The sequence below is a fragment of the Carassius gibelio genome, chromosome B25, assembly GCF_023724105.1.
Source record: "Carassius gibelio isolate Cgi1373 ecotype wild population from Czech Republic chromosome B25, carGib1.2-hapl.c, whole genome shotgun sequence".
Lineage (NCBI taxonomy): Eukaryota > Metazoa > Chordata > Actinopteri > Cypriniformes > Cyprinidae > Carassius > Carassius gibelio.
This window is the reverse complement of record NC_068420.1, coordinates 18,164,647-18,189,708: the sequence shown is the minus strand read 5'-3', so window position 1 is coordinate 18,189,708 and position 25,062 is coordinate 18,164,647. Positions and strand designations below refer to the sequence as shown.

The 25,062-nt window shown below is 37.2% G+C and overlaps 1 protein-coding gene across 1 annotated transcript in view; it reads right to left on the bottom strand.

The window, feature by feature from the left end:
- Window positions 1-4,273: 4,273 nt before the first annotated feature.
- The window catches only part of LOC128014454 (oxysterol-binding protein-related protein 5), a 47,501-nt gene continuing 26,712 nt past the window's right edge, over window positions 4,274-25,062 (bottom strand). Inside the window, exons 2-22 of the mRNA XM_052598039.1 lie at window positions 24,194-24,350; window positions 23,913-23,986; window positions 22,694-22,774; window positions 21,519-21,620; window positions 21,235-21,438; window positions 21,071-21,155; window positions 20,825-20,987; window positions 17,510-17,711; window positions 13,634-13,818; window positions 13,438-13,519; window positions 12,995-13,093; window positions 12,653-12,749; window positions 12,466-12,564; window positions 11,774-11,871; window positions 11,604-11,693; window positions 11,084-11,220; window positions 8,554-8,733; window positions 8,165-8,288; window positions 7,963-8,077; window positions 6,968-7,070; window positions 4,274-6,833 (exon numbers count right to left, since the gene is read on the bottom strand). Coding sequence (XP_052453999.1) covers window positions 6,698-6,833; window positions 6,968-7,070; window positions 7,963-8,077; window positions 8,165-8,288; window positions 8,554-8,733; window positions 11,084-11,220; window positions 11,604-11,693; window positions 11,774-11,871; window positions 12,466-12,564; window positions 12,653-12,749; window positions 12,995-13,093; window positions 13,438-13,519; window positions 13,634-13,818; window positions 17,510-17,711; window positions 20,825-20,987; window positions 21,071-21,155; window positions 21,235-21,438; window positions 21,519-21,620; window positions 22,694-22,774; window positions 23,913-23,986; window positions 24,194-24,329 — 2,592 coding nt within the window. The 5' untranslated portion in view covers window positions 24,330-24,350 and the 3' untranslated portion in view covers window positions 4,274-6,697. The remainder of the gene's footprint in view (window positions 6,834-6,967; window positions 7,071-7,962; window positions 8,078-8,164; window positions 8,289-8,553; window positions 8,734-11,083; window positions 11,221-11,603; window positions 11,694-11,773; window positions 11,872-12,465; window positions 12,565-12,652; window positions 12,750-12,994; window positions 13,094-13,437; window positions 13,520-13,633; window positions 13,819-17,509; window positions 17,712-20,824; window positions 20,988-21,070; window positions 21,156-21,234; window positions 21,439-21,518; window positions 21,621-22,693; window positions 22,775-23,912; window positions 23,987-24,193; window positions 24,351-25,062) is intronic.

The following is a 25,062-nucleotide window of genomic DNA, read 5'->3' as shown; positions in this document are numbered from 1 at the left end:
GATGTCTCAGGGGAAGCTCAGGAGTGGTAATTACTGGGCAAACATCCGCAAGAACTACCCAAACTAGTCAATACCTTGTCCTCCCAACAAACACACAAGTCTAGCATTAGTGTTCTGCCTTCCCACCTCTCACCTTATCAGCATTGGTTGTGGTACATCATAAATAATAAGTGATTAAAAGTTTGACACTTTCTATTAAACATAAGACAGCAGAATTTCTTTTTAACAAGACGTTCTCAACACTGGTGAGAAAAGTAGGGAATGGATTTTGGAAAAGACAGAATCAGGTTCAAACTCACATTACTTGCATAAGCAACACCATAGCTCAACATGTCAGAACATGTGCACTAACTGCTAGGTCAGCACTCCAACAATGTAGCAGATGTTTTTATCCAGAGTGACCACAGGTCCAGTGTAGTGATCAGCTGTCCAACATTCAACTGGTCCATCAGTGAGGCTGACTTAAGTACCTTTCACACTGCACGTTGGTCCTGGAAAATTGCCCGGTCGCCTCCTGCGTAATTGCAAACATGTCCAGAGATTGATTCCAGGATGGATCCTGGATTGGTGACCTAAGCCCCTTTCACACTGCACGTCGGACCCTGCAAATTGCCAGAACATTGCCGGGTCGCCTTCTGTGTGAAAGCAAACAGGTCCCGGGATTGATTCCGGCATTGAACCCAGGTCAGGGACCTAGTAACATTGCGAGTTCAATCCTGGGACAAGCGCTGTGTGAACAAAAGACAGATCCAATGCCGTGCATTATCGCGTGACTCTTTTACCAGCTGTTTTGAAGGAAGATCAACGTTTGCGACAAAAAAAATATGTGCAAACTGTAATGAAGCAGAGATCAGTTAGTTCCTCACTTTCCGGGCTGACACCGAGATCGTTCGCTTGCTTCAGTGAAAGTATAACGTGCCTAACGTTTTCGACTCATACATTAAACGTCACGCCCTGATGTCACGTGTCGTTACGGGATCTTTACGGGTTGTGTGTGAAAGCACGCACATATCCCAGGTAATCACTGGCAGTGTGAAAGTGCAAAATCTAGCGACCCGTGAACAATTGCCGGAACACTTTACCCATGTATTTGCCAGAATCAGTGTGAAAGGGGCTCTAGTAACATTGCCGGGTTCAGTCCCGGAACGAGCTCTGTGTGAACAAAAGCCAGAACTAATGTCGTAAAGGGTGTGTCGTAGTGATTATGCACGTTATCGCACGACTCTTTTACCGGGTGTTTTGAAGGCTGATTAACATTTGCGACAGAAATATATATGCAAACTCTAATAAAGCAGAGATTAGTTAGCTCTTCACTATTTCCGCTGAAGCTGAGATCTTTTGCCAGCTTAAGTGAAAGTTAACGTACCTAGCGTTTTCGACTTGTACATTACACGTCACGCCCTGATGTCACGTGTCATTACGGGACCTTTATGGGTTGTGTGTGAACGCATGCACATACTCCGGGAAATCACTGGCAGTGTGAAAGAAGCTAAATCTAGAGACCTGGGAACAATTGCCGGGACACATTAGCATGTATTATCCGGAATCACAGTGTGAAAGGGGCTTAAGACAGTTCTACATTTTCCCTTAGTAATTTTAATATTTTTAAGTGTCTGTGATTTTCCAGAAACAAGTTCTAAGAGAGGGTTTCAGCTGGCTAGCATGCTAACAGTAACTTTTGTATGTTTACATGCACTTTAAAAGTTTAATTGGAAGTAGATGCATTACTTGTTGTTTAATATCTGACTGACATATTACCAGCCATTTTTTTGGGACTAACAGCCATCCATCAATTTTCCAAACTGCTTGTCCTATGTTGGGTCACAGGGATGCTGGAGCCATTACCAGCATCTCAAGCAGTAGGCACCCAGAAGAAACTCACAGAAACTTGGAAATTTTTTGAAAATATTTGATATATTTGGTAACATTAGGCTGCTCTTAGCCTTACCCTGGTTAAACTGGTTTACTCTTGCTATGAAAAGTTAACAATTAAGAAAATTAACATGATATTATAGTGTATCAGTTCAAAGATTTTAATTTTGTCTTCTCAATGATTAAAATCCAGACAGTTTTCTTCTAGAAAGACAAAAACGTTCAGGTGGAGAAAAAAAGCTTTTTCTTTACCTAGTGTATCGCAATCTCACAGGTTAACACAATCGCCCAACACTAAATATGGTCTTACTGACTGTCTCGAGAAAGACTATAACCTCAATTTTAAATGGGACACTGTGTACCTAATATGTACATGCCTAGAAACATGAAGAAGACAACAGAGACCACCTTGTTTAAAGACACATTCCTAAAGAGCAAATCTCCAAATGTATGATTGCACTGGAGACATTACAGTGGAACAAAGATTGTTTGCAGGCCTCGGGACTGGAGCCACGCCAAAAGCGTCCAGAAACCGCTAACAAACAAAGGTATGACAGTAAGAACCCAAGTGATCCGCCATTCCTCCGAGGGTCTTAACTTACAGAAGTACTGTTTGAACACCCACACCCGCTCTTCTGTCAGTCATGCATGGGTCACTTCCACCTAAAATGATCTATTGAGGTTTCATCATTTGATAGATCAATTGTCCTCAGGCATCAAATCTTATGTACATATTTTGTTGTCCAAGAGAGCACAATACACTACTGTAGGAGTCAGGAATTCTTTTGTGTAGAGTCTAGCAAATATGTGACCTAATTAGGCCTTGCATTTTCGGAGTGTTTCCGTCTTCCCCCACATGTATCCGAACACAAAGGTCCAGTGTATGCACCCACTCGCAGATATGTGGCCTGAAGGCCTTAGTGTAGTTGTCCTTTCTAGACTTGTCCATCAGTGTGATGAGCCGACAAATGGTATAATGAACTGAATGATCACCATGAAGACAAATAAACAGTTACCAAGTAAACTTATATCAGATGACTCAAGGCTGAAAATGCTAATCTTCATGTTTCTGTATTGGTATCCCTAGAGACTGCATTAACATGACTGTGCAACATAACATCCTGACACCAAGGGATCATGAAAGAGATGGTGATCTAAAATAGCACTCGTCTTCTAACCTACGGCTGTATGGCTTGGAATTGGATCGCTGACTCAGACGCTCCCAAAAAACCACACCCAACCTCCGCCTGGAGGCTTTTTCTACAGTCATAGTTTCCATGAAAATCAACTAGATACCCGTAGGTGGATTGAGGCAGGTTGTCTCTTATTTATATTTCCCTTTGACCAGCTCAGACAGCAGACCGCAAATAGTCCTCTTTCATTCCACAGGCCTGCATTTATACAAGGAAGTGGAGGAAGGAAGGGGGTTTTCAAACAGTAATACACTTTTTACCACGTCCCGACAAGCCCTGCGACTGCCTGCTGTGACAAGAAAACGAAAACTCCAACAAAGGACTTTGAACCAGAAATTGAACTTTTTTGCCCATCTCTTACACACAAAACACACCATCACATTGCAAGGGATTGTGGGTAGTTGACAGATGATTGCTTAGGAGTTTTGGTGGGTACCAGTATATCGAAAAGAAGCCGCTAAGATGTTCTAAGTGGTTTAGCATGCTGTTAAGGTGTTATAACTTCTTCTTCCCTACTACAGTACTGTATATAGTAACCAAAAAACAATATATGATACAAATACTAAGTCCAGATTCACAGTATCCATAAAGCACTAGGTGAAACTACATATGACCTTCCATTTGATTTTTACAATCCCATGAGGCCTCAGGAGAGGAGCTGTGAATGCCTGTGATATTGATGGCACACCGTTAACATGACAATAGCAACATGGTGAATGTACTGCATTCATATTTCATTCATACTATATAGAACATACTTTTAACACAACAAGTGTATACCTAAAAAAATGTATTATCAACTCAGTTAACGATTTTGGATCTTTAGTCACCTTAAGTGACTGTTACTGCTAACATGCTGCTAATGTGTTTTGAGTGGCTAGCATGTTGCTAAGTAGTTGCTACCGCTAGCATATCTAGGGTGTTTCCATGGTATTACAACGCAGTTGCTAAGGTGTTTTTTCTTAACTGATTTTTTTTTTGGTTTCCTTTCTTACTTATGAACTCTTGAAAAAAAATCTTTATTTCAAATTGTAAATAAAGTTAGGATAACTGCCAAATGACTTTCAAATTATGACCATAACACAATATATCACTACTTATTAGGACATGTATGGCTTATACTGGTAAAATGGTGAACAATCTTTGTAAAGGTGATCTAAATGGGTTTATTTTATATGTGAATGTTTCAAAAATGACAAAGCAAAATGTTGAAATGTAAAACTTTACTGTGGTGCTGTAGTTGCAACAATCATTAATAAACAGTGAGCCATTGACATCTCATTCAATTCAGTTGACAGACAAGATAACATACTGTGCTCTGTAAAAAAGAAAAAAGGAAATGAAAAATAATTTGAAATTCCAATGGGTTGAACTATGGCTCCGGAGCAAAAGCATCATTCAAGCACAACTTTCCTATTTGAATCCTGCATTGGAAGTTTTGTACTTTGACCATAATATTTCCCCTCAAGGAGTCACTCGAAACTTCACAACAAAAAATGTCAGAAAGAGAAAGCAATCTGATGCTCAACTGTACTTGCTCCCAGAAAACCTGAATGAATGTGTTCTTAAAAACAGTACGATTACATATAAAACAAATCATGTGAAATGATCAAATAAATACACCCAAATTCAATTGTTCCAAACAAATACATGTATATACACTTTCGATTAATCAGTCACACATTCGTTATTGAACATATCGCACTTGATCCAAGCAACTTCAATGAACTTGAACTTCCCAGAAGGCCTCACGTGTCACTATTGTGACTGACCTACCCAATCCTCAACAAACAATCATGAATATCAATATTATTATTATGTCAAGCCATTTTAACATTTAATCCTTACAACATACTAGTATTTATTAGCATACTACTAGCACCTATTAAATAGATACTAGCACTTTTCATTAGATACAACTTATTACATACTATAATTTACTGATTAACTACTAGTTATTATTCAACAGATAATAGTACATATTTATAAGATGCTAAATCTCTAATTTTTTTATTGAAATCTACAGTGGCCGTAACTAGAGTGAAAAGGATTTGTGACTTGCAAGATAAGAAGTTTTTAGTACTTTTCTAGTACTAGTACTAGTAGTTATTCATTAGGTACTAGTACTTATTGAACTAATTTTTTTAGACAGTAGTACCTATTATTACATTACTAGTACTTATTCATTAGATACTAGTACTTATTGTTTAGCTACTTGTACTTATTCATTAGACACTTGAGCCTATTAAACAGATACCAGTACTTATACGTTAGATACTAGTATTTATACAACACATACTAATACACATTTATTATATTTTAGTACTTAAACCAAATGTTACTAGTACGATTTTTAATGAAATACTACAAGTATGGATACTTTTTATTAGATACTGGTACCTATTTAGGTTCTTGTTTCTAATGAAAAATACTAGTATTTAATAAATATGTACTAGTATCTAATGAATACTTACTAGTAATATTTAAAAATACACTACTCATTGTTGTAATACATACTAGTTAGAACTAAATAGTTAATATGCAAGTGAAAAATTCCAATAGAAGTCAACAGCAAAAATGTTAAATGTGTTACTAGTAACAATAGATACTAGTTACTACTGAAGTAAGTACTAGTATCTAATGAATAAGAACTTGTATCTAATGGATAGGCACTAGTAGCTAATGAACAAACACTAGTATCTAATGAAAAATCACTATTAGCTAATGAATAGTTACTAGTAGGCTAATGAATAAGAACTAGTAGCTAAAGAGCAATCACTAGGAGGCCAAGTTAATGAATAAGAGCTAGTAGCTTATTAATATCAACTAAGAAAATGTAATGAATAATTACTATTAGCTGACAAATAAGAACTAGAATTTAATGGAATACATACTAGTAGCAAAAAAAAAATAAAAATACTAGTAGTATGAAACTGGATACTAGTATGTTTTAAGGATTAAATGTTAAATTGGGTTGCCATAGTCTTATGGCTGATTGTTCATTCTGTTATCGTAGTGCTTTCGCCAATTCTGTTAACTTCATCTACATTTACACAACGCATTTGGTGTCCGAGCATTGTTTCCTTTGTGTACAATCAAGTTTGTAAACATTTACTCTTCTTTGTATTGTTCTATACAGAAACACTGTTTTGGTTAAATAATAAAATGAGCAAATATGTGTGGTCAGACGTTCACTTGTAAGCATAATACAACTGCACTGGTGGACTTCACTGCCTTTTCGCTTCTTTTTTCCCCCTTTTTGGCATCAGTTTTAAGGCCGGTGTATAAATGGAAGAGGAGTTTGTGGGAAATGCACACAAAGACACAAACCCATTCAACTGCGTTCAAATATGCCACAAATACATGACCTATATTGCAGAGAAAGGGAAGTATGTAGGAAAGAGGGAACACGTCAGTTACTGAGAGTGGCAGTACAGTGTTTTACATCCACTCTAAAATGATTATCGGTCATATTCATTAAAACAAGAGTCTCTTTCTCTCTAATTGAAGTGCTTAGTGCTTGATGGTGTGGCTACGGATGGTAGCAACATTACGGTGCATTCAAGGGGCTGTGTGACGGTGATAGTTTGGCTGTGTTTATTGCTAGGCGATGGTCTCTAGGTGACAGCATCTCAAGTGAAGACGTAGTTGATGAGTAGCTGGAAGAGCAACAGCATGCAGAGGATGAGACAGTGGCGGCCGCTCAAGGACTTGCTCTCCTCTGCGGTCTTGTGCCGCGCAATCTGGCGTCCCAGTGCACTCAGGTTTCTGAAGATAAAGGGATCAGTGTGATTAAAATAAAATACTGAACAGCAGAGAAACATGAAGTTATTATGCCATCTGTAATGACAAGTACAGTATGTCTGTAATGAAAAGTACAGTATGTCTCAGGCTGTACTTGCCTCTGGATGTCCTGCTGTGTTTTCTGTATAGCTGCTACCGAGGCCTCTATGAGGACGATGTCTTTCACTTCTTTAGTGCATCTTGCACACTGCTTCATAAAACCTGAGGAAGTCAAATTGAGATACTGTATATAAAAATCTAAAGATTTAAACTGTTTTGGAATCTGGATCAATATTTATTTCTGATTGTATATATATTTTGTTTTTGAATACATACTTTTATTTTATAACATTCTTTTTGTTTGGTTTAGAGTAAATATAATTATTTTAGAAAAAAAAAATATTTATTTTGGTCATTAGAATTCATACTTTATTTTCTTATTTGAAAATACATTTATTTCATAATTGATTATTTTATCATAAAATGTCTTTAAATCTTTTTTATCTTTGCATTTCATTATCATAATATTTTTATATCTTTTCTAATACATCTTTTCAAGAAAGTTTAGTTTAATTTTATTTTATTTCAAAATACGCGAAAAAAATTTTAATAGAATAAACTGATTGCTTTAGAATTTATTATATATATATATATATATATATATATATATATATATATATATATATATATATATATATATATATTTTAACAAATTTGTTTCATTTTAGAATTGTTTTATTTTTAGAATAAATTATTTTATTTTCATTTATTATATATATTTTTTACTCTGTCTAATCAGCCACATATGCATATGCTGTTAAAACAATCACCCGACTTTTAAGAACTATTCTATGGGTACTTAAAAGTCCAAATTGTTTGTATAGGTGCAGCTAGTTTACTGTAATATACAGCGTAAAGTACATTTACTTTAATCTGTTACAGTCAAGAGGATCTGAGACACAAAGAACAAAGTTTGAAAATCTGATTGGATTAGTCACATCTAAAGCTTTTGTAACAGTCTACTGTCTGACTGATGAACTATTTTAATTGCCGGAAGAGCTATTTATTAAGCTCTTAGAATGGAGCAGTGTTTGTGTATGGCTTGATGACTGGCCTTCGTTGTCGGATGACTCGTGGTTGGGTTCTGGTGTGCTGCTGCTGCTCTCTGTGTTCTGACTACAGCTGGACGGCTGGCTGCTCGACTTCCTGTGTTTGCCGTTCACCCTCACCTGACAAACACACACGCGTGTCAACCAAACCCACCCTGAAGGGCCAGCAGGTGACATACATCAACACTAGGAACCTCTGCGACTCACCTTCTGCTGTGCAGCCCAGTTCCGGCTGTAGGAGAAGCTTCTGCGCCGGGTTTTCTCTTTTGTCTGGATGACGCCGTCTTTCTCAAACTGCAGCAGACAGCGCTCCGGATCCCACGGCTTAGTGCTGAGAACAGAGTCGGGACGAGGAGATTATTAGTTCCTGGAACACGGCCTAATTTTGCAATTAAACATGCTCGGAAAAAAGCAATGATTTTAAGATCAAAATATTAAAAAATAATAAATGAAAATACCGTAATTCACTTATTAATGTTGATTTATTACAATGAATTTGTAAAAATAAATAAAATATACAACATTTTCTATAATATTACATAATGACTTGTAATGAAAGCATATACAGATTTGATAAGTAGGTTTTGTGGACGTACTCGGTGTATTTGTAGTGCCACTCATTGGTGTCGGTGTTGAAGGTGAAGAGGCGTGGGTTCCAGGGCCGCTCGGCTCGCTCTCGGGCCTCCTGCCGCTGAGCCTCTTCCAGCACAAACTTCTCCTGCGTGGCTCTCATCTGGTCTTTATCGTTAATCGCTCTGGTCACATGCTGCCACAGCCTGCAGGAAAACACACCAAACCACCATCACTGCTAGGTCACAGCACATCTTACAGCTGCTATAATATCAACCAGAACATTAAGGTCATATTTAATGATACTTTGCAAAGTTGATTTAGAGGTCAAGATTCCAGAGATCGAAGAGTGATTTGTAGTCTTCAACAAGATTTGACTGGTTAGCGTTAGAAGCTCAAACCTGTTGGTAAATCCTGTAACTACACCAATAAAAATCCTTCTCCACTCACAGTCATGTATAAACTCTAAAGCATGCAGAATTTATGCTTTCATTTATTATTGAACATGTTTTACCAGAGCTTGAGTTTTTTTTTTTTTTTTTTTTTTTTGAAGAGCCCCAGAAGGGAAATCAATTTCTGGCTTTTATTTTGAACAAAAATAGCTTAGAAATAGGGATGTAACAATTCACTCAACTCACAATTCAATTCAGAATTGATTAAAAAAAATAAAATGAGATTTAAGACAAATTATAAATGAAATGTGTCCTTTTATTATTGCTTGGACAAAAACGCATGTTTCTTTGTGAAATTGAAATATAACACTATAATAATTAACTAATATAGCGTTTGCATATTATTGATATTTTGTTGGTTTTGATTGCTTCTATTGTCCTCATAATTAAGTTGCTTTGGATAAAAGCATCTGCTGAATAACCAAATTTAAATATAATGCAAATGTAAATAATAAAACTAATTAGAAAGTTTAAAACAAGCCCCAAATCAAATAAACAAGTGACAAAAATGAAAGAAATCTCTTCATATAAGCAAAATAAGGCTTTGTCTGTGCTCTTTCCATTTAAAATTAGAGGCAACCACTGCATTTTAATCATGATCCAAACAAAGAAGCTGCATACATGCAACATGAGCAGGTTTTAATCTAAATTAACTGTATCATTTTGAAATTTGAAGCAAAAACAGAATGGTTCGACTTCAGTTTTGTGAAACTATACATATAAATATCAGCATGAAACAGAAAGAGCAGACGAGCTGAACGAGACGCAGATCCACTCTCTACCAGCAGGTGGCATTTAAAGCGTTTCCTTGGTTACTGCTGTAAACAAAGCAACACTGCACTTATGAACTTTAATATGCATTATACAGAGATGAGATGAAATTAAAAAATACCATCTTAACTTTTCTAAAGACAGTAAGTTCTCCTCAGACATGCATTCATATAAACTCCTACCCCTAGTTGAGTCGCAATTTGTTTAGCATTTCAAGTGATTTGAATCATCACATATTTGAATCGATTTTCAACTGGCTCGTGGTAAATCGTTACATTCCTACTTACCGTATTTTCAGGACTATAAATCGCACTTTTTTTCATAGTTTGGCTGGTCCTGCAACTTATAGTCAGGTGCGACTTATCAAAATTAATTTGACATGAACCAAGAGAAATGAACTAAGAGACATGAACCAAGAAAAAACATTACTGTCTACAGCTGCCAGAGGGCGCTCTATGCTGCTCAGTGCTCCTGTAGTCTACACTGAACACATAGAGCGCCCTCTCGCGGCTGTAGACGGTAATGTTTTCTCTTGGTTATAAATAAATGCGACTTATAGTCCAGTGCGACTTATATATGTTTTTTTTCCTCATCATGACGTAGTTTTGGACTGATGCGACTTATACTCAGGTGCGACTTATAGTCCAAAAAATACGGTCTTAAAAAGTAATGATTTATAAATGTTAAGAATGAAAGGTATATAAAAAAAAATGCAAACACTACATAAAATAATAAATCTGTATATATATATATATATATATATATATATATATATATATATATATATATATATATATATATATATATATATATATATATATATATATAGACGTTTCATCGGGCACACGCGCCTGGCCCTAAGTTAACTTCCGGTCTGTGTTGTGTATATCGGTCTGGCTGCGGTGCCTTCTACAAATGCAGTTAAAGTTCAGGTGATGAGTAGACTGAAGTTGGGCTCAGGTGGTTGTGCTGTGGGATGTGTTTCCCATACATTTATTTATTTTTGGAGACTCACCACGATTTTAAAACAGATCAATTTTCAATATATATACACACATACAGGGGGTATAATAAGTATTTAACAATAATTAAAATAAACAAAACATAAATAAAATGTATGCTAAATCACAATTCAACTTGCATATGGATAATACAAAGTAGTCAACATGTGAAGTGGATCAAAACCTTTTATCAAAGTTGTTCTAAATCCTGAAACCAAAATGTGTTCTTGTGTTAGGACAGCTCTGATGAACATTTTGTGCTCCACTATATTTTGCAGCTCTCTCTTTCCCTGTGGTCTTTAACCCTCCCGCTTCTGAATGTGTTTGTGCACCTCTCAGACTCGAACGCCTCCTGCTGGTCCACCTGCACCACCTGTCTCTTCAGCCGCTGTCTGCGTATGTCAGGACTGGGGTTCCACAGCACCTCCTGCTGGCCCGTCCTCTTCTCAGTCAGGTGCACTTTACTGTCCTGCAGAAAGACGTCTGTGAGATCATGTGCTGTCAGCCGCTCAGATAAGCAATCTCGGTACTTGTGCGCTTAAGTCTGGCCTACATTTCCCCCATAGGAATCAAGAAAGTTCTGTCTTATTGTGTCTTATCTTTGAAGAGACACTTGAAGGATTACGTTTGCCACATATTCCTGATTAAACAATCCACAAATACAAAATACTTGAAACACTGACATTTTGCAAACAGAATAAACATTCAGTATTGTTTATTTTACAATATATTTTATTTTAGATTCAATTATGATTATGTAGTTGCTTTTATAATTATGATTAACTTTGACTTTATTTTGGTATTTATAAGAAATGTCTGTTCTTCTACGCAAGTGTCTGAAATGATTCTTACCCAGTGCCCATCTACTGTAGCCAGAACGTCTTCCCCCATACGGATCTTTCCAGAAATCTGGTTAACGTTGCAAGAGCCACCAAGAAAAGGCTGGGACAGAGAAAAAGACAACAGCTGTAAGATTATAATTTTAAAAATAAATAAGTCGCATAATTAGGTTTGGGACTCACCTTCAATTTGTATTCAAGTTCAGTGTAACATTGTGTTTTTTCACACTCAATGGTGATTTTCCCGCCAAGTTCTAATGTCATTGTACCATACAGAATCCCTGTAAGAAAGACATTAACATAGTCAGCTATTTTTTATGTGTGTATGTGTTTAAAACAGTTAAAAACATATATTAAAGAATTTAGTAATATTAATAATAAACCAACCTATACAAATACAGCAATAAAAAAGTAATATATAAAATTTTCCAACAAATTATAATTGTTGTTTTATTGTATAATACTGTTTAGTAATATTATTACTAAAAAACAACTTAAATAAATACAGCAATTCATTTTTTTATATATATTACATTTTTGAATAAATTATAATTTTTGTTTTATTTTATAATAGTTTGTTTTCTTTCAGAAGTTTTAAAATAATATATATATATATTTTTAGAAAAACAAAATGATTTTGACCGCTTTCTTATTGTTTACCTAATTTCATTGCAAATAATAAAAATAATAGCATATGTTTTTAGAATTAAAAGAGAGTGAGTAAATAATAACAAAATAATGTAGGATTTGTTTTCTGATATTAAAGAATAAATACATTGATTAATTATTATTTGTGGGTGTAGTTTTTCTTACTATATACTATATATAAGGCATAATTAAAAATTATTTAATTATAAAAATGTAGGGTCCATCACCTTTACAGTGAGCGTATGGCATTGTGATGATATACTCTTCATCTCGGGTGAGAAACAAGAGTCTGGCCTTCCCATCGAGTATAGCAGACAGCGAGTTCCCTTTAAGAAATCACACTGAACTTACAACCAACATCACAACAAAAGCACATTTACGGTGTATCTGAACTGCAGCATGAGCGTTATTTACCATAAAACTTGGATTTGGCCAGAATGCTTCCAGTAATGCAGAATCCGTCTTTCCTATTGCTGATGTAGAAAGCTGAAACTGGAGGGTGATGAGAAACCTGAAAGTACGAAAGTCCACCACTTATCACACGAGCTTATCGGTTTCCATCGTTATCACGGACAGAGACTGCTGTCATGTTTACATTGTATGCAGAGGAAGACAGACTAACCACTTCACACTGCAGACCTTTAGACAACCACAAACTGTCCAAAAAAGGACATATAGTTTTAAAATGCCACTGGCTTTGTTTCTTTTTTATTAAACGCAATGTCAGCTACTTTAATTGTAATCGTAGAGTCTCACCTGTTCTGCGATGTAGAATGTACAGCTGTCTGTTTGTGGATGCAGCCAGCAGCATCGAAACATCTCTCCTAGAATAGGGTTGTATGGTTTCTTTAGCCCCTGAAAGACATTGGAGAAACACAATTAGTGTAAATATAAACCATACACACACCCTAGTGATAAATACATAATTCAGAAGTATACACTACTGTTCAGTTAATTTTTATTGTTGTTGTTGTTGACATTAATGATCTATGCAGCAATGATGACCTTGGTAAAATTAAGAGAATACATTAAAAAACATTTAAAAACTTTTGTAAATTTGAGTGTTTTTGTCCAGTGATACAGTGATTTTTTTTTATGTGATATGCCAAAATATGAATAAAAAGCATGTATGGAAACTTGGCTTCTATATGAATTGGCTCATGATTCTCAATCTAAAAAGAGCACTTCATCCACATCACCTTTGGTTTCTTGTAGAAGCCTGAAAGATACCAGCGCAAGACCTGCTTCATCCTGCTGTACGGGCTCTCCTCCATCACAGCCCTGAAACACAAATATATACTTTTATCTCTTCTCCAACAAACCCAATCAAAGCTAAACCTGCTAGTCTCAGTAAAGAGTGTCTGGTTGCAGTAGTGATGCTCATGAGGTGCTCACTGGGACAGCAGGTCAGCATGATAGTAGTAATCCGACAGCTTGTCCAGAAATGAACGTGGCTCCAGGATAAACGTCGGCAAAACCACTTTAGACAAGTCCATTCCTGGCCTCAGCTGCTTCAGGAGAGTCCAGATCAAACCCTTGTTCTCCTCAGAGACTGTCTCCACCTGCGACGCCTCGCCAGCCTGTGATCACAACAGAAAATATACCTTAATACACCTTGAATGCAATGCAAGTCATTTTAAATAAAAAGCACCTGCTAACTGCATAAAGGCAAATGTACCTATTATCATTCATGTTCTTAATAAAAGTTGCTGGTGTTGCTGACTGATTTAAAGGTGCAGCAATCAATTGTTCATCCATTTCATTGGCCAATACTGTGCAACTCTTTGACTTTATACTGACCCCTATTGGTGTTGATGTAGAATCAGTTTTTGTTATCAATGCAGTCATGGAAATGCGATATTCACAGGCATGATTAACTTATTCTGCAACTAGAAGGGTTCTATATTTGGGGCTTAGTAAAATATAGTAAGTAGTATTTGGCTGGTCCAATGATGTTAAAATGGCTGCCACCATGAAGCGGACCACCCTATGTAGAATAATACCCCTAATTCTATACCAGAGGACTCATTTATAAAACACATATTTGATTGGATTTGATCCTTAATTTTAATGTTTTCCATCTAGGTCAAAAGTGACAAATCAGGATTTAAAGGCAAAAATAAAGACATAAAAATATTTTTATGTCATATATACCTGTATATATTTATCTCATATATACCAGTAATTAAAATAATTATAATAATCTTATAACCCTAATTATCTAATGTTGTTTATTAATATGTATAGATAAATAGAAAATCACAATATGCATGTACGTACATACATAGAATAAATATATGTATATATGTGTGAGAATATATATATATTATACCCTGAAAAAAAAATATAATAATAATTTAAGCAATTCATACAGTCAGATTCATTTAGCGGAAAAAAATAATTATACATATGAATGGATGTTTTATAAATTGTTTCGTAGCCTAAAATATCAGAAATTTATCAGAATTTTGTGAATCTCTGGTTGTTGTTTTTTAAAAATAAAATCTCAAAAAACTTTCTATATCAGACAATAATTTGCACCCATTTTTCAAAAATATTACACCTCAATAACTGTTTTATTTGGAGACTATATTAAAAGTTTAATTTTAGTATCCTTTTTTTTATTTAGAGAATAATAAAATGTTTGAGGATATTTCACGTTTATCCAGACTTCCCACTGCTGAACCAACTTTTGCAGTCAATTGTCCCTTGGGTTTCACTTGCACGAAGCTTAGAAGCTCATTCAGACATCTTGACTCGGCTAAGCGATTCAGTTCACCAGTTGACTCCCAGGTTCAGCGGCATTCTCAAGACTTTGGTGGCATCTCAAGATGTCCCCGTCCTGCGCTTCGAGATTGCTGTGCAGCCGAGATAAAAGTCAGGGTTTTACTGCCCATACTTCATCATGCAAAAGAAAGGTCTTGAATCTGGCCCTTCGAAAACTCCCAATAGAGATGTTGATGCCCACTTCCCCATTATGGAAGAGCAGTTGTTTGATCACAGGGACCTGATGCTCCGGCACCTCAGCCAGTTGGGGCTTTGGGTCAACTGGGAAAAGAGCAAACTCTTCCCTTTGCAGAATATCTTGTTTCTCGGTATGGAGTAAGACTCTTAGTATAACAGTGTTTCTCACCAATAAGCATGCCCAGTCAGTGCTTTACTGCCCAAGTTCCTTCAGGTGCAGGAATGCGGTAACTCTGAAACACTTTCAGAGACTCCTGGGGCATATGGCATTCGCAGTCACACTGCTCGGATTGCTTCATACGAGACCACTTCAGCACTGGTTACACTCCTGAGTCCCAAGATTGGCATGGCATTGCATTGCACTTTGTGTGACCATCACATCGGAGTGTCGCCGACTATTCTGCCCCTGGACAGACCTTGCCTTTCTGTGGGCTAGGGTGCCCTTAGAACAAGTGTTTTGGCATGTCGTTGTTACGACCGATGCCTCCAGTATGGGTTGGAGTGCTACATGCAATGGGCAGGCAGCTTCAGGGCTCGGGGACAGGGCCTCAACTGCTTTGGCAGATCAATTGCTTAGAGCTGGTGGCAGTGCATCTGGCTTTGTGGCAGTTTCGGCCATTGCTGCAAGACAAGCACATGTTGGTCCACACAGACAACACTGCAGCTGTCTCATACATCAACCAGCAGGGTGGTCGCAATCACATTGCATGTCACAATTCGCCAATGATCTCTTCCATGATTGAGACGTGGCTCAAGTTGCTGTGTGCCGTTCACAATCCGGGGGAGCTCAATCGTGCAGCTGATGTGCTCTCATGACAGCTCACGTTCCTTGGAGAATGTAAACTCCATTCCAAGACAATCCAGATGATCTGGAATCAGTTCGGGGAAGCCCAGGTAGACCTGTTTGCTTCCCAAGAGTCCTCCCTCTGACAGCTGTATTACTCCCTGACCTGATCGTTAGGTTCCTGGGGGGTGCCAGAAGGTTAAATCCTCATAGGACACCTCTGATACCCTCTTGGGATCTCTCTGTTGTCCTGTTTGGACTTCAGAGGGGTCCCTTTGAGATGCTAAATTAAGTTGAGCATAAATTCCTGTCTCTTAAGACAATGCTCCTGAACAGGCTCACTTCCTTTATCGGTAAGTGAAGAGTGCTTTGTGTTTGGTCCAGCCTATTCTCACATTGTCCCGAGACCCCGGCCTGGATAGGTGCCCAAGTTTCCCACTACCCTCTTCCAAGATAATGTGGTGAACCTGTAAGCATACCAATCCCAATGCAAGCCATGATCCCTGGGGCTGAGAGCCCACTCCACTCTGAGTGTTGCCTCCTCCTGGGCACTGGCGCCTCTCGGGCAGAAATCTGTTGAGCTGCGGGCTGGTTGACACCTAACATCTTTATGTGATTTTACAGTCTCCGCGTTGAGCCGTTCCTCCCTACTCCTAGGTACTTTTCAACATTTGCTACAGGGTTGTGACAGGGTTCAGGCTGTGGTGCTTTCCATGGACCCCTTATGTCATCAACGACACCCGACAGATAGGGAATGTCTTGGTTATGTATGTAACCTTTGTTCCCTGATTGAGAAAATGGTGATGTTATGAATCGCTGGTTGCCAGGAACAAATTCTCTGCTCCTCAGTGTGAAACCTGATGAGTGAATTCACCTGTTGCCTGTTTATACTTGGATGCATGGGGTATGCAAAATCCATTGCCATTTTCTCTGAAAGTCAGAGCAGTCTGGGGCTCTCAAGTAAACCCCTATGTTATCAAGACATAACATCACTGTTCCCTCCATCAGGGAATGAGGGTTACGTTTGTAACAGAGACGTTTTTGTTGCAGAAATTGTTTGCAAATAATTCATGCGTTCAGTTCATATAGGCGCATAGTACCAGATATGAATGGTTTAATGTTTTATGAATGCTCGATTGTTATTTTTTACAGGACAACAAAAATTTTGACCAATATTTCATGCTTTTAATTTAGTCATATTGTAATTTATGCAAATATTTTTTTCTCAAAAAACGTTTCAATCAGACAATAATTTGCACCCATTTTTTTGTGTTGTTTCATGCCGACTCATAAGTCTTGTTCATTTCTTTAGGTTTTAAACATTTTAAGTGAAAAATAGCACTGAGTGAACATTAAACACAAAATTGTCGTCATGATATCAATTCAATCGATTACGGTAATCTCGAAATGTCTTCAACATGACACTTTTAACACATCACTGCATAACCAAAACATAATTAACTAGTTCTGCTTATACAAAGCAGTTCATTTAGACCAAACAGACACTGTGATAAACTTCTCACCTCTCCCATTTCTTCATGGGCTTCTTCAACAAACACCGTGGCCTGCGGGCACATGTCATCTGATTGGTCCATATCGCTCTCCTCCGTCAGTCTGCCTCCATTCTCATTTGCTGCATTGTCCGAGTCTTCATGTGCCTCCCTCTCTGATTTGTCTGAGTTGGCGTCATTCTCCATATGGTTTTCCAACATGGAGTTATTCAAACTTTAACAAAATCACACAAACACATACAATTTGTATTATTTATTCTTTAATTGTTATAAATAATAAAAAAAGATTTTCTTTAACATTAATCGCTTGTTCTGCTTTATCTCAGTGAGATTTATTATTATGTTCACGTTCAAAGCCCATCCTGATCTGTTGCCAAAGCAACAAACCACATGATGTTCATCTTTGCGAGTAATTTGAATGACAGGGCAGTCACCATGGTCACAAGAGGTTCATTTTATTAGTGTGAATGTTATTTTCAAAATTTCTGCAATAGGCAACGAATCTCTACAGAGAAATATGAATCATTTGACTGGTAAAAGAGTCTTAGATTAATAATCTGAGCATGAGCGTGACATTAAATCATCTCTTTGTGTCCACCACACACAGAGATCACAGGAAAACCAGCTTCTGTCCTGCGTCACCAGCTGTCAGCAAGAGCGACCGGCGAGACAAGCAAAAAAACAAGTCCTTACCTTGCCAAGAATATATTATTCCCGAAAATCCAAAGATTGGTAAACAAAAAAATGAGAGAACCTCAGAAAAAGTCTTTGTTTACAGTGGAAACACAGTGATTTCCCTCTGTAGTTCCTGTCTGTATTGGTGTTTGCACAGGAAAGCTCTGCAGTAACGTGTTTTCCAAAGCTGTTTTTCCTGCTTCACAGCTTGTCTGACGCTCTTGTACGAGTGTGTGTGTGTGTGTGTGTGTGTGTGTGTGCTGATGGTGGTGTTTGGTTTACATTCTCCTCATCTCTTCCTGCTCTCCTGCCTGTCACGTAAACCTGTAGGGCGCAGCTGATTGGACGAGAGCTTCAAAGTGGCTAGAAAGAGGTGGGGTTTAGGATACATAAATGATTGACAGCTGAAGGATATCACTGGCAAACAACATCTACTATTTCACTTCCTATCAGGTACAGAAACACTGTAATTTAAATACACTTTGAATCCCACTGGAATATAATTTGATTATTATGTAGATCTGCTATTAATGTTTGGCGGTTAATCAGATTTGATGTCATGGTCATACGCCTGTAATTTTAGCTGTTGATTTTGATTGATGATATTGTAGGTCTCACAGTATTAGCACTATAGTTTTTCTTAATACTAAATATATTTATTGATTTATTTCGTATTTAAGTATTTAGCATTTATATTAAATTATATGGAGTAACAAAAATATAATAAGAAGCAATAATAATAATGAACATCTGTGTGTTTTAGAGGATTGTCAAGCCACTGAATAGCAATATGGTAAAAACCCAGAAAAAAACAACATAAACTAGAAAAATGACTGCATATTGCCATTGTTGTCAGCTTAAAAACAAACAAAGAAGAGTTTACAACTTAAACCTTAGATTTTTTAGCAGATCATGAGTGGTGAAACGGTATTAACTGTAACCAGGTGTACAAATTGAGTTTAGAATTTTGTACATGTAGAGAGGCAATGAAGCATTTAATATTGATTTTGGGGGTGTTGTTTAATGTCCGTCAAGTCATTAAGCATCCATTTAATGCATTAAAGGGTTCGTAAGAGCAGTAATAGGTCATTTTACGATGACACACTCTGAAGGTGGCTGATTATAATAATTGTTGAAAAGCTTGCATCTGGAAATGATACAAGGTAAATTCAAACCCAAAACTATCCCACATAGTCACAAAGGCTATGGAAATTGGGATCCAATGGCAGCAACATACATGAGAAGCCATATGAACTCCTTCACAAATCCAAAATATTTCATTCATTCATTCATTTCATTCATTCATTCATTCTACTTCATTACAGGAAATATTGTTTTTATATGTTCAATTGCAGCGTAATTGTTTTTTAAGAAAAAAGGTCTGTTCATACCATGGACGATAACGATAAAGTTAATAATAAAAATAAAGTTCTAAAAATCGTTCTCAATATTAAAGAATAGCAGAGTTCACACAACAACTATAATGATAAAGGCACAGAGAAACAATATCGTTGGAATCACTTTCAAAACTTTTTTTTTTCGAGACGATGAACGACACAAACATTGACACCCAATCAGAATCAATCCTGCTATAATGAGCTCGAGAATTATAAGTGGTAGATGAGCGTGCGCTTAGAATAAACAGGACCATACCATCATTTATTCTAAGCACACGCTCATCTACCACTTATAATTAATTCATAATTTATAGTTATCGTTCTTGGTGTGAACGGGGCTTAACATTTTTTTTACAAAAATATTGAAGAATATTTCTCGTTTGTCTCAATTTAATCATATCCTTTTATCTAAATATTTTATATTTTCATGTCACACTGTATCTGATGTGAACAGTTTTGAAAAAAAAAAAAGGTTTCACGACAACAACTTCATTTACGTCTCTATCCAGAATGCCGGTGCCGAGCCAAGCACTTAAACAAATGCTCAATGTCACAATATAAAATGCTTTAACTGGTAGACCGAGCCTTCGCGTTGTTATCACCCTCTTCTGTGGATTCCATCTGATCTTGCACACACCACAACTTTCGTTCGCCAAATCGTCTCCGCTGTCGCAAAACCTCAACTGTGGAACCTGACGATAGGCTTAAATGTTTCCTGGCTTGACTGTTAAAAGCAGATGATTGGGTTTCCAGCGGTAGGGGTGGGACATGTGCATACAACTGCCATCTTTGCCGTTACGGGTTTTCCTTATATAGTTGTATTGAGGATTGAAGAAGTGGCATGTCTCTTATAAATTCTCTCTGGTCATACTTAGTTTGCGCAAATATTTTCGGTACTAAAAACTATTCTCCAAAACTAATTTATACGTTTATACACCATGTCATTTAGTCACATCATTTTCTTAAATGCTCTTTTTACCAGAGAACAACAACAATTTGACCAATAATTATTTGAAAACTTCACACTTTTAATTTAGTCATATTGTTTACACAAATATTTTCGATACCAACCCAAAAAATCTGTAGAATTTATACTTTCATGTAAATTCATTGCATAGATTTTAATGTGAACCGTTCTAACCAAATGATTTCTGTTAATATTTCATTACATTCATGTACAAATATGTCATTTAGCTGCAGTGTATCTGATGTGAACACGCTCAACAGTGTGTTGATGTAGAGAGATCAGACTCACTGCAGCAGGTCCTGGTCGGTGAGAGCCGAGCTTTGCAGCAGCTGCAGTATGTGTGAGGACTCGGAGGAGCCGCTCAGATCTCCATCCCTGCCGCTCTTCGCGCTCATCTTCGACAGGCTGGAGCAGCTGAGAGCCAGCTCCAGAGCATCCATCCAACAGCGTCCTGGAGCAAACCACAGGCTGTGATCCTCAAATGGACTCCATATTGAGAAGACAGTTTCACAGAGGACAAACACCAAAGCTCACCATCAGATTCGGACGCCGCTCTGAAGATCAGGTAATTACTAGGCAAGGGTTGAGTGATGGAGCCCACAGATTCTCCTTCAGGGCCCTGAAAAAACACCGATACCAATCAATCCCAATGATGAGTTCAAGTCAAACGTCACATTTCAGAGAAGCTTGTGTCTAACCTTCATGGCCCATATGGACTTGTCCAGTGGATGGTAGAGTTTGAAGCAGAATCCGTCCTTCTTTGAAGGTCTTTCGATGAGCTTGCAGGCGTTGAGAAGAATCGTTCCCACCCAGTGATCTGAGCCGGGCGTCTTGTATATCAGGAGAATGCCGGGCTTAAGGATGCACCACAGTTTCGTCCAACTCTTCAATGAGCCTCGAATCTGATACATCCAACAAGTGCATCTTAATGAAAATCCCAAAATATTCGATGTTAAAGTGAAAACCGATGAGGTTTACCAACCTTTAGCCAGTTGGACATAATAACCACGCTTGGATCCTTAAGTGCACTGGACAGTTCTTTGGCGACCCTCTTCTTCTCCTGGCGATAGTTCTTCTTCTGAACCTATCATATGAAAGGTCAAGGTTTAATACATTGTTCAAGTATTAGCTAGGGGGCGCAAGTGGTCTGCAAGACATAAAATATCTAAAAACTTTGTTGAACACTAGAGTGCAGCATATACAATGTCAATGCACTGTGATTTTATTTTAGATTGTGGAGAAGAACTCTGATTGGACAATGCAGACATCACTCATCTAGAGCTGGATTCACAACAATTCAAACCTGTTTAAATTTTGCATTTAGAAACTGTATTTATATTCATAAATGATTAATAAAAAATACAGTAATTATTATTTTGACATAACTTTTTAAAATTTTCAATTCTAATTTCAGTTTTATTTCATTTTAGTACTTTTGTTACATACTTATGTCATTTTTATATAGTTTTACCTATTATAAATGTAGCAGTATTTACTTTCATTTCAGTTTTAGCATTAGTAAATTCAGAACTTAAATGAACATAACAAATTAGAAATTAAACAGAAATTCTAACTGAAACAAAGTTTTTCATTTAATATTTGTAATTTCAGTTAACTTTTTGATAGTTTTGGTTTACAACACTCGATGAGTGGTTCATTAGATTCAGTATTTTAAAAATAAAAATACAATAATAAAGTAAAACAAAAAGCAAAACAAAACTCATTTTTATAAAAGAACGTATGGGTCTCTGAAATAAATGTGTTTCCAAAGAAGAGTGGGATATTTCTGTGCAAATGTAATTCTCTAGCACAAACAAGGAATGAACATGGCTGATGTTTTGAATTTGGCAAACTTAACCGCTATTTGTAAGAAGCCATATGACAGTCCAAAAATGTCACAGGACGCTATTAGTCACAGACCTTTCATGCATGCAAACTGGTTAAATAAAATGTGTAGCTGTTCAAAGTAAGGAGAAAAAGAGACCATATGAAAAGCTGGATTAAATATCTGAATAATATTTCTCAGTATTTTCTCTAGTACAGGAAATGCCTGTACGCAGGTTAAATGGCGTCCACCTGTTGACTGACACCATGAACAAGCTGCTGTTTGGAGAAACTGGGTCAGGAACTCTGTATGGAGTGGGAAGAACATCGTACCTTAAGCGATTCTTTCCTTGCCAGCTTCTCCGTGGGCGAGGAAGACTCCTTCTCCAAACCGATAAATATCCTGGATTCGGACTGAAGCCAAAAAAGAAAAAAATCCATTTAACTTTCATTTTGAAGTCAACATAAGATCAAAATTGACCCTGTTTGCTTTCATAATACTTGATCCTGGGCTAAATATGACATTTCACAATATTCTGTTTCATGTTACGTCAAATGGGTTGACTTTAGAAAGTCCTGCCATAATAATTATAATTATATTATGTTAGTCTAACTATATTACTATAGTAATTGTGAAATAAACGAAGCCACAACTTTTTCACACTTAGAGCAAAAGGCAGCAGGCTAAATGCAGCAAGTCTGTTTGGTCAGCTGTGGGTGTCAGTTGAAGATCACACCTAAATATGGAGACATTTTTCGCCTTAGACCCAAATTAACCTCTAAAGCAGTTCACACAAATAGTGGAGTCCAGAAAAACAACAGTAACGCTATTTTGCCGAATTAAACAATCAATAAAATCGATAAAGGAGATCATCATATAGATATATAGATATAGATAAATAGATCTAGATATGCACATAGTTTGAAGGTGAGAAGAGAAAAGAGGTAAGAACAGAACAATCAAAATATTACCAGAATATCTATATATTTAATTAAATTACTGACAGATCAATTAGTATAATAGTTGTTAAATGCAGCTGATGCTAAAAGCTTCTTTTTCCGTTTATTCGCAAATGACACACATTAATGTTGCATTACATCTTTGTGTATTACAGTTAAATGTCTCATATGGTGAATGAATGGAAGGCTTTTACCATATATTCACCCATTTAAACCACATGATACGGACAGATGCACTTTACATGTGCCGGAGATGTGAGCTCCGACTCACTAAAAGCTTTTAACCCACAGAAAACTGTCTGGGGAGTGAAATGCAGACGGGAGGCTGTGATTGGCTGAGTTTTGAAATGCGCTAATTGCAGGTCATTTCACTTCCTTTACATTAGCAGAGGTCTAGCGAATCCTTTAATCTTTTTTTATTTAGCAGCTTTCAGAAAAAAGAAAAAAAAAAACACTCTAGTCAGAGGTTAACTAGCAGCGATAGTTAGCACTGGTAGCTGAGGTTATAGATTTGTTATGGCCGTTTTCTTTCCCGTCTGCATTATAATGCGGTCATATTTCATGCGTGCAGTTACAAGGAGGCTGAACGCACCGTGCTGCTGGGTGAGCGGACCGGGCTGACCTCGTCCCTCAGTAAGGGCAAACCGTTCCTCTCCGATTCATTCCCTGCAGAACACACACATGAGCACGCGCGCGCACACACACCCACACCAGCACACAAACACAGCGTTAACATCAATCACCACGGTCACACAGCCTTTAACTTAAACTATTTTCTACGACCGTAGTGACTCAGAAGCAGTGAGCTCCTGCATGTGTCTCTTGTGCTTGAAGGATGTGGTGCTTCCACACATTCAGGAATTGAATGGATACCTGGGCTGAGTGGGTACAGTTCATTGTCTCCTCCATAGGACAGGTTGCGGGTCAGCAAGCGTGGGTCGATCTTGGGAGGCGAGGTGGCTGTGGGACAGAGAGAGAACCGTCTGCGGAACAAGTTCTCCTCCTTCATTGTGCCGGCCAGTCTGTCCACCTCGAGGAGAAGGGAGAAATGTCAGTACAGTTTGAAGCAGCATAATGCGCTTAAAATACTAATGGATCATCACACACACACACACACACACACACACAAACAAACACACAGAGTAACATTAATGCAGCAGTGTTATGCAGTCCTTGTCTTTACAGAGGTAACAGATAATCAGCAAAGCAAAGTGGGTGTGTGTGAGCGAATGTACGTGTCTGCAGCAACTTGGGAGAAAATGCTAGCAGAAAGCTTATGCAACATAAAAAATTGATGCTAAATGAGCTGACAGAATATAAATATTTTAAAGTCAAAGTCTGTTATTGTGAGTTTGTAGACTGAACTGATTCTAAAGATACAAAAATGCAACCAACCACGAAATATAGCAAAATGACAAAATATGACGATTCATGTTTTCTTAGCAAATGTCTCTTTTAAGCCTATTTTTGTAATAAATTGTTCAAAAAGACTCATGAACTTCTGAATCAGTCCTTCATTGAAAAACCTCCATTAATTGTATATAGAAACTAAATCTATACATCCAACGATCTAACCCAATATTCATCCATCTATTATATTTTCCTAGAAAATGACCCTTATTGTACGAGCCTGTTCTTGAAATGAATCATTCAACTGAATCATTACAGAAATCTGACCATCTATCCTTTCACCAATCCACCCATCTGTCCATTCATCCATCCATTCAGTCCGCTATCTATCC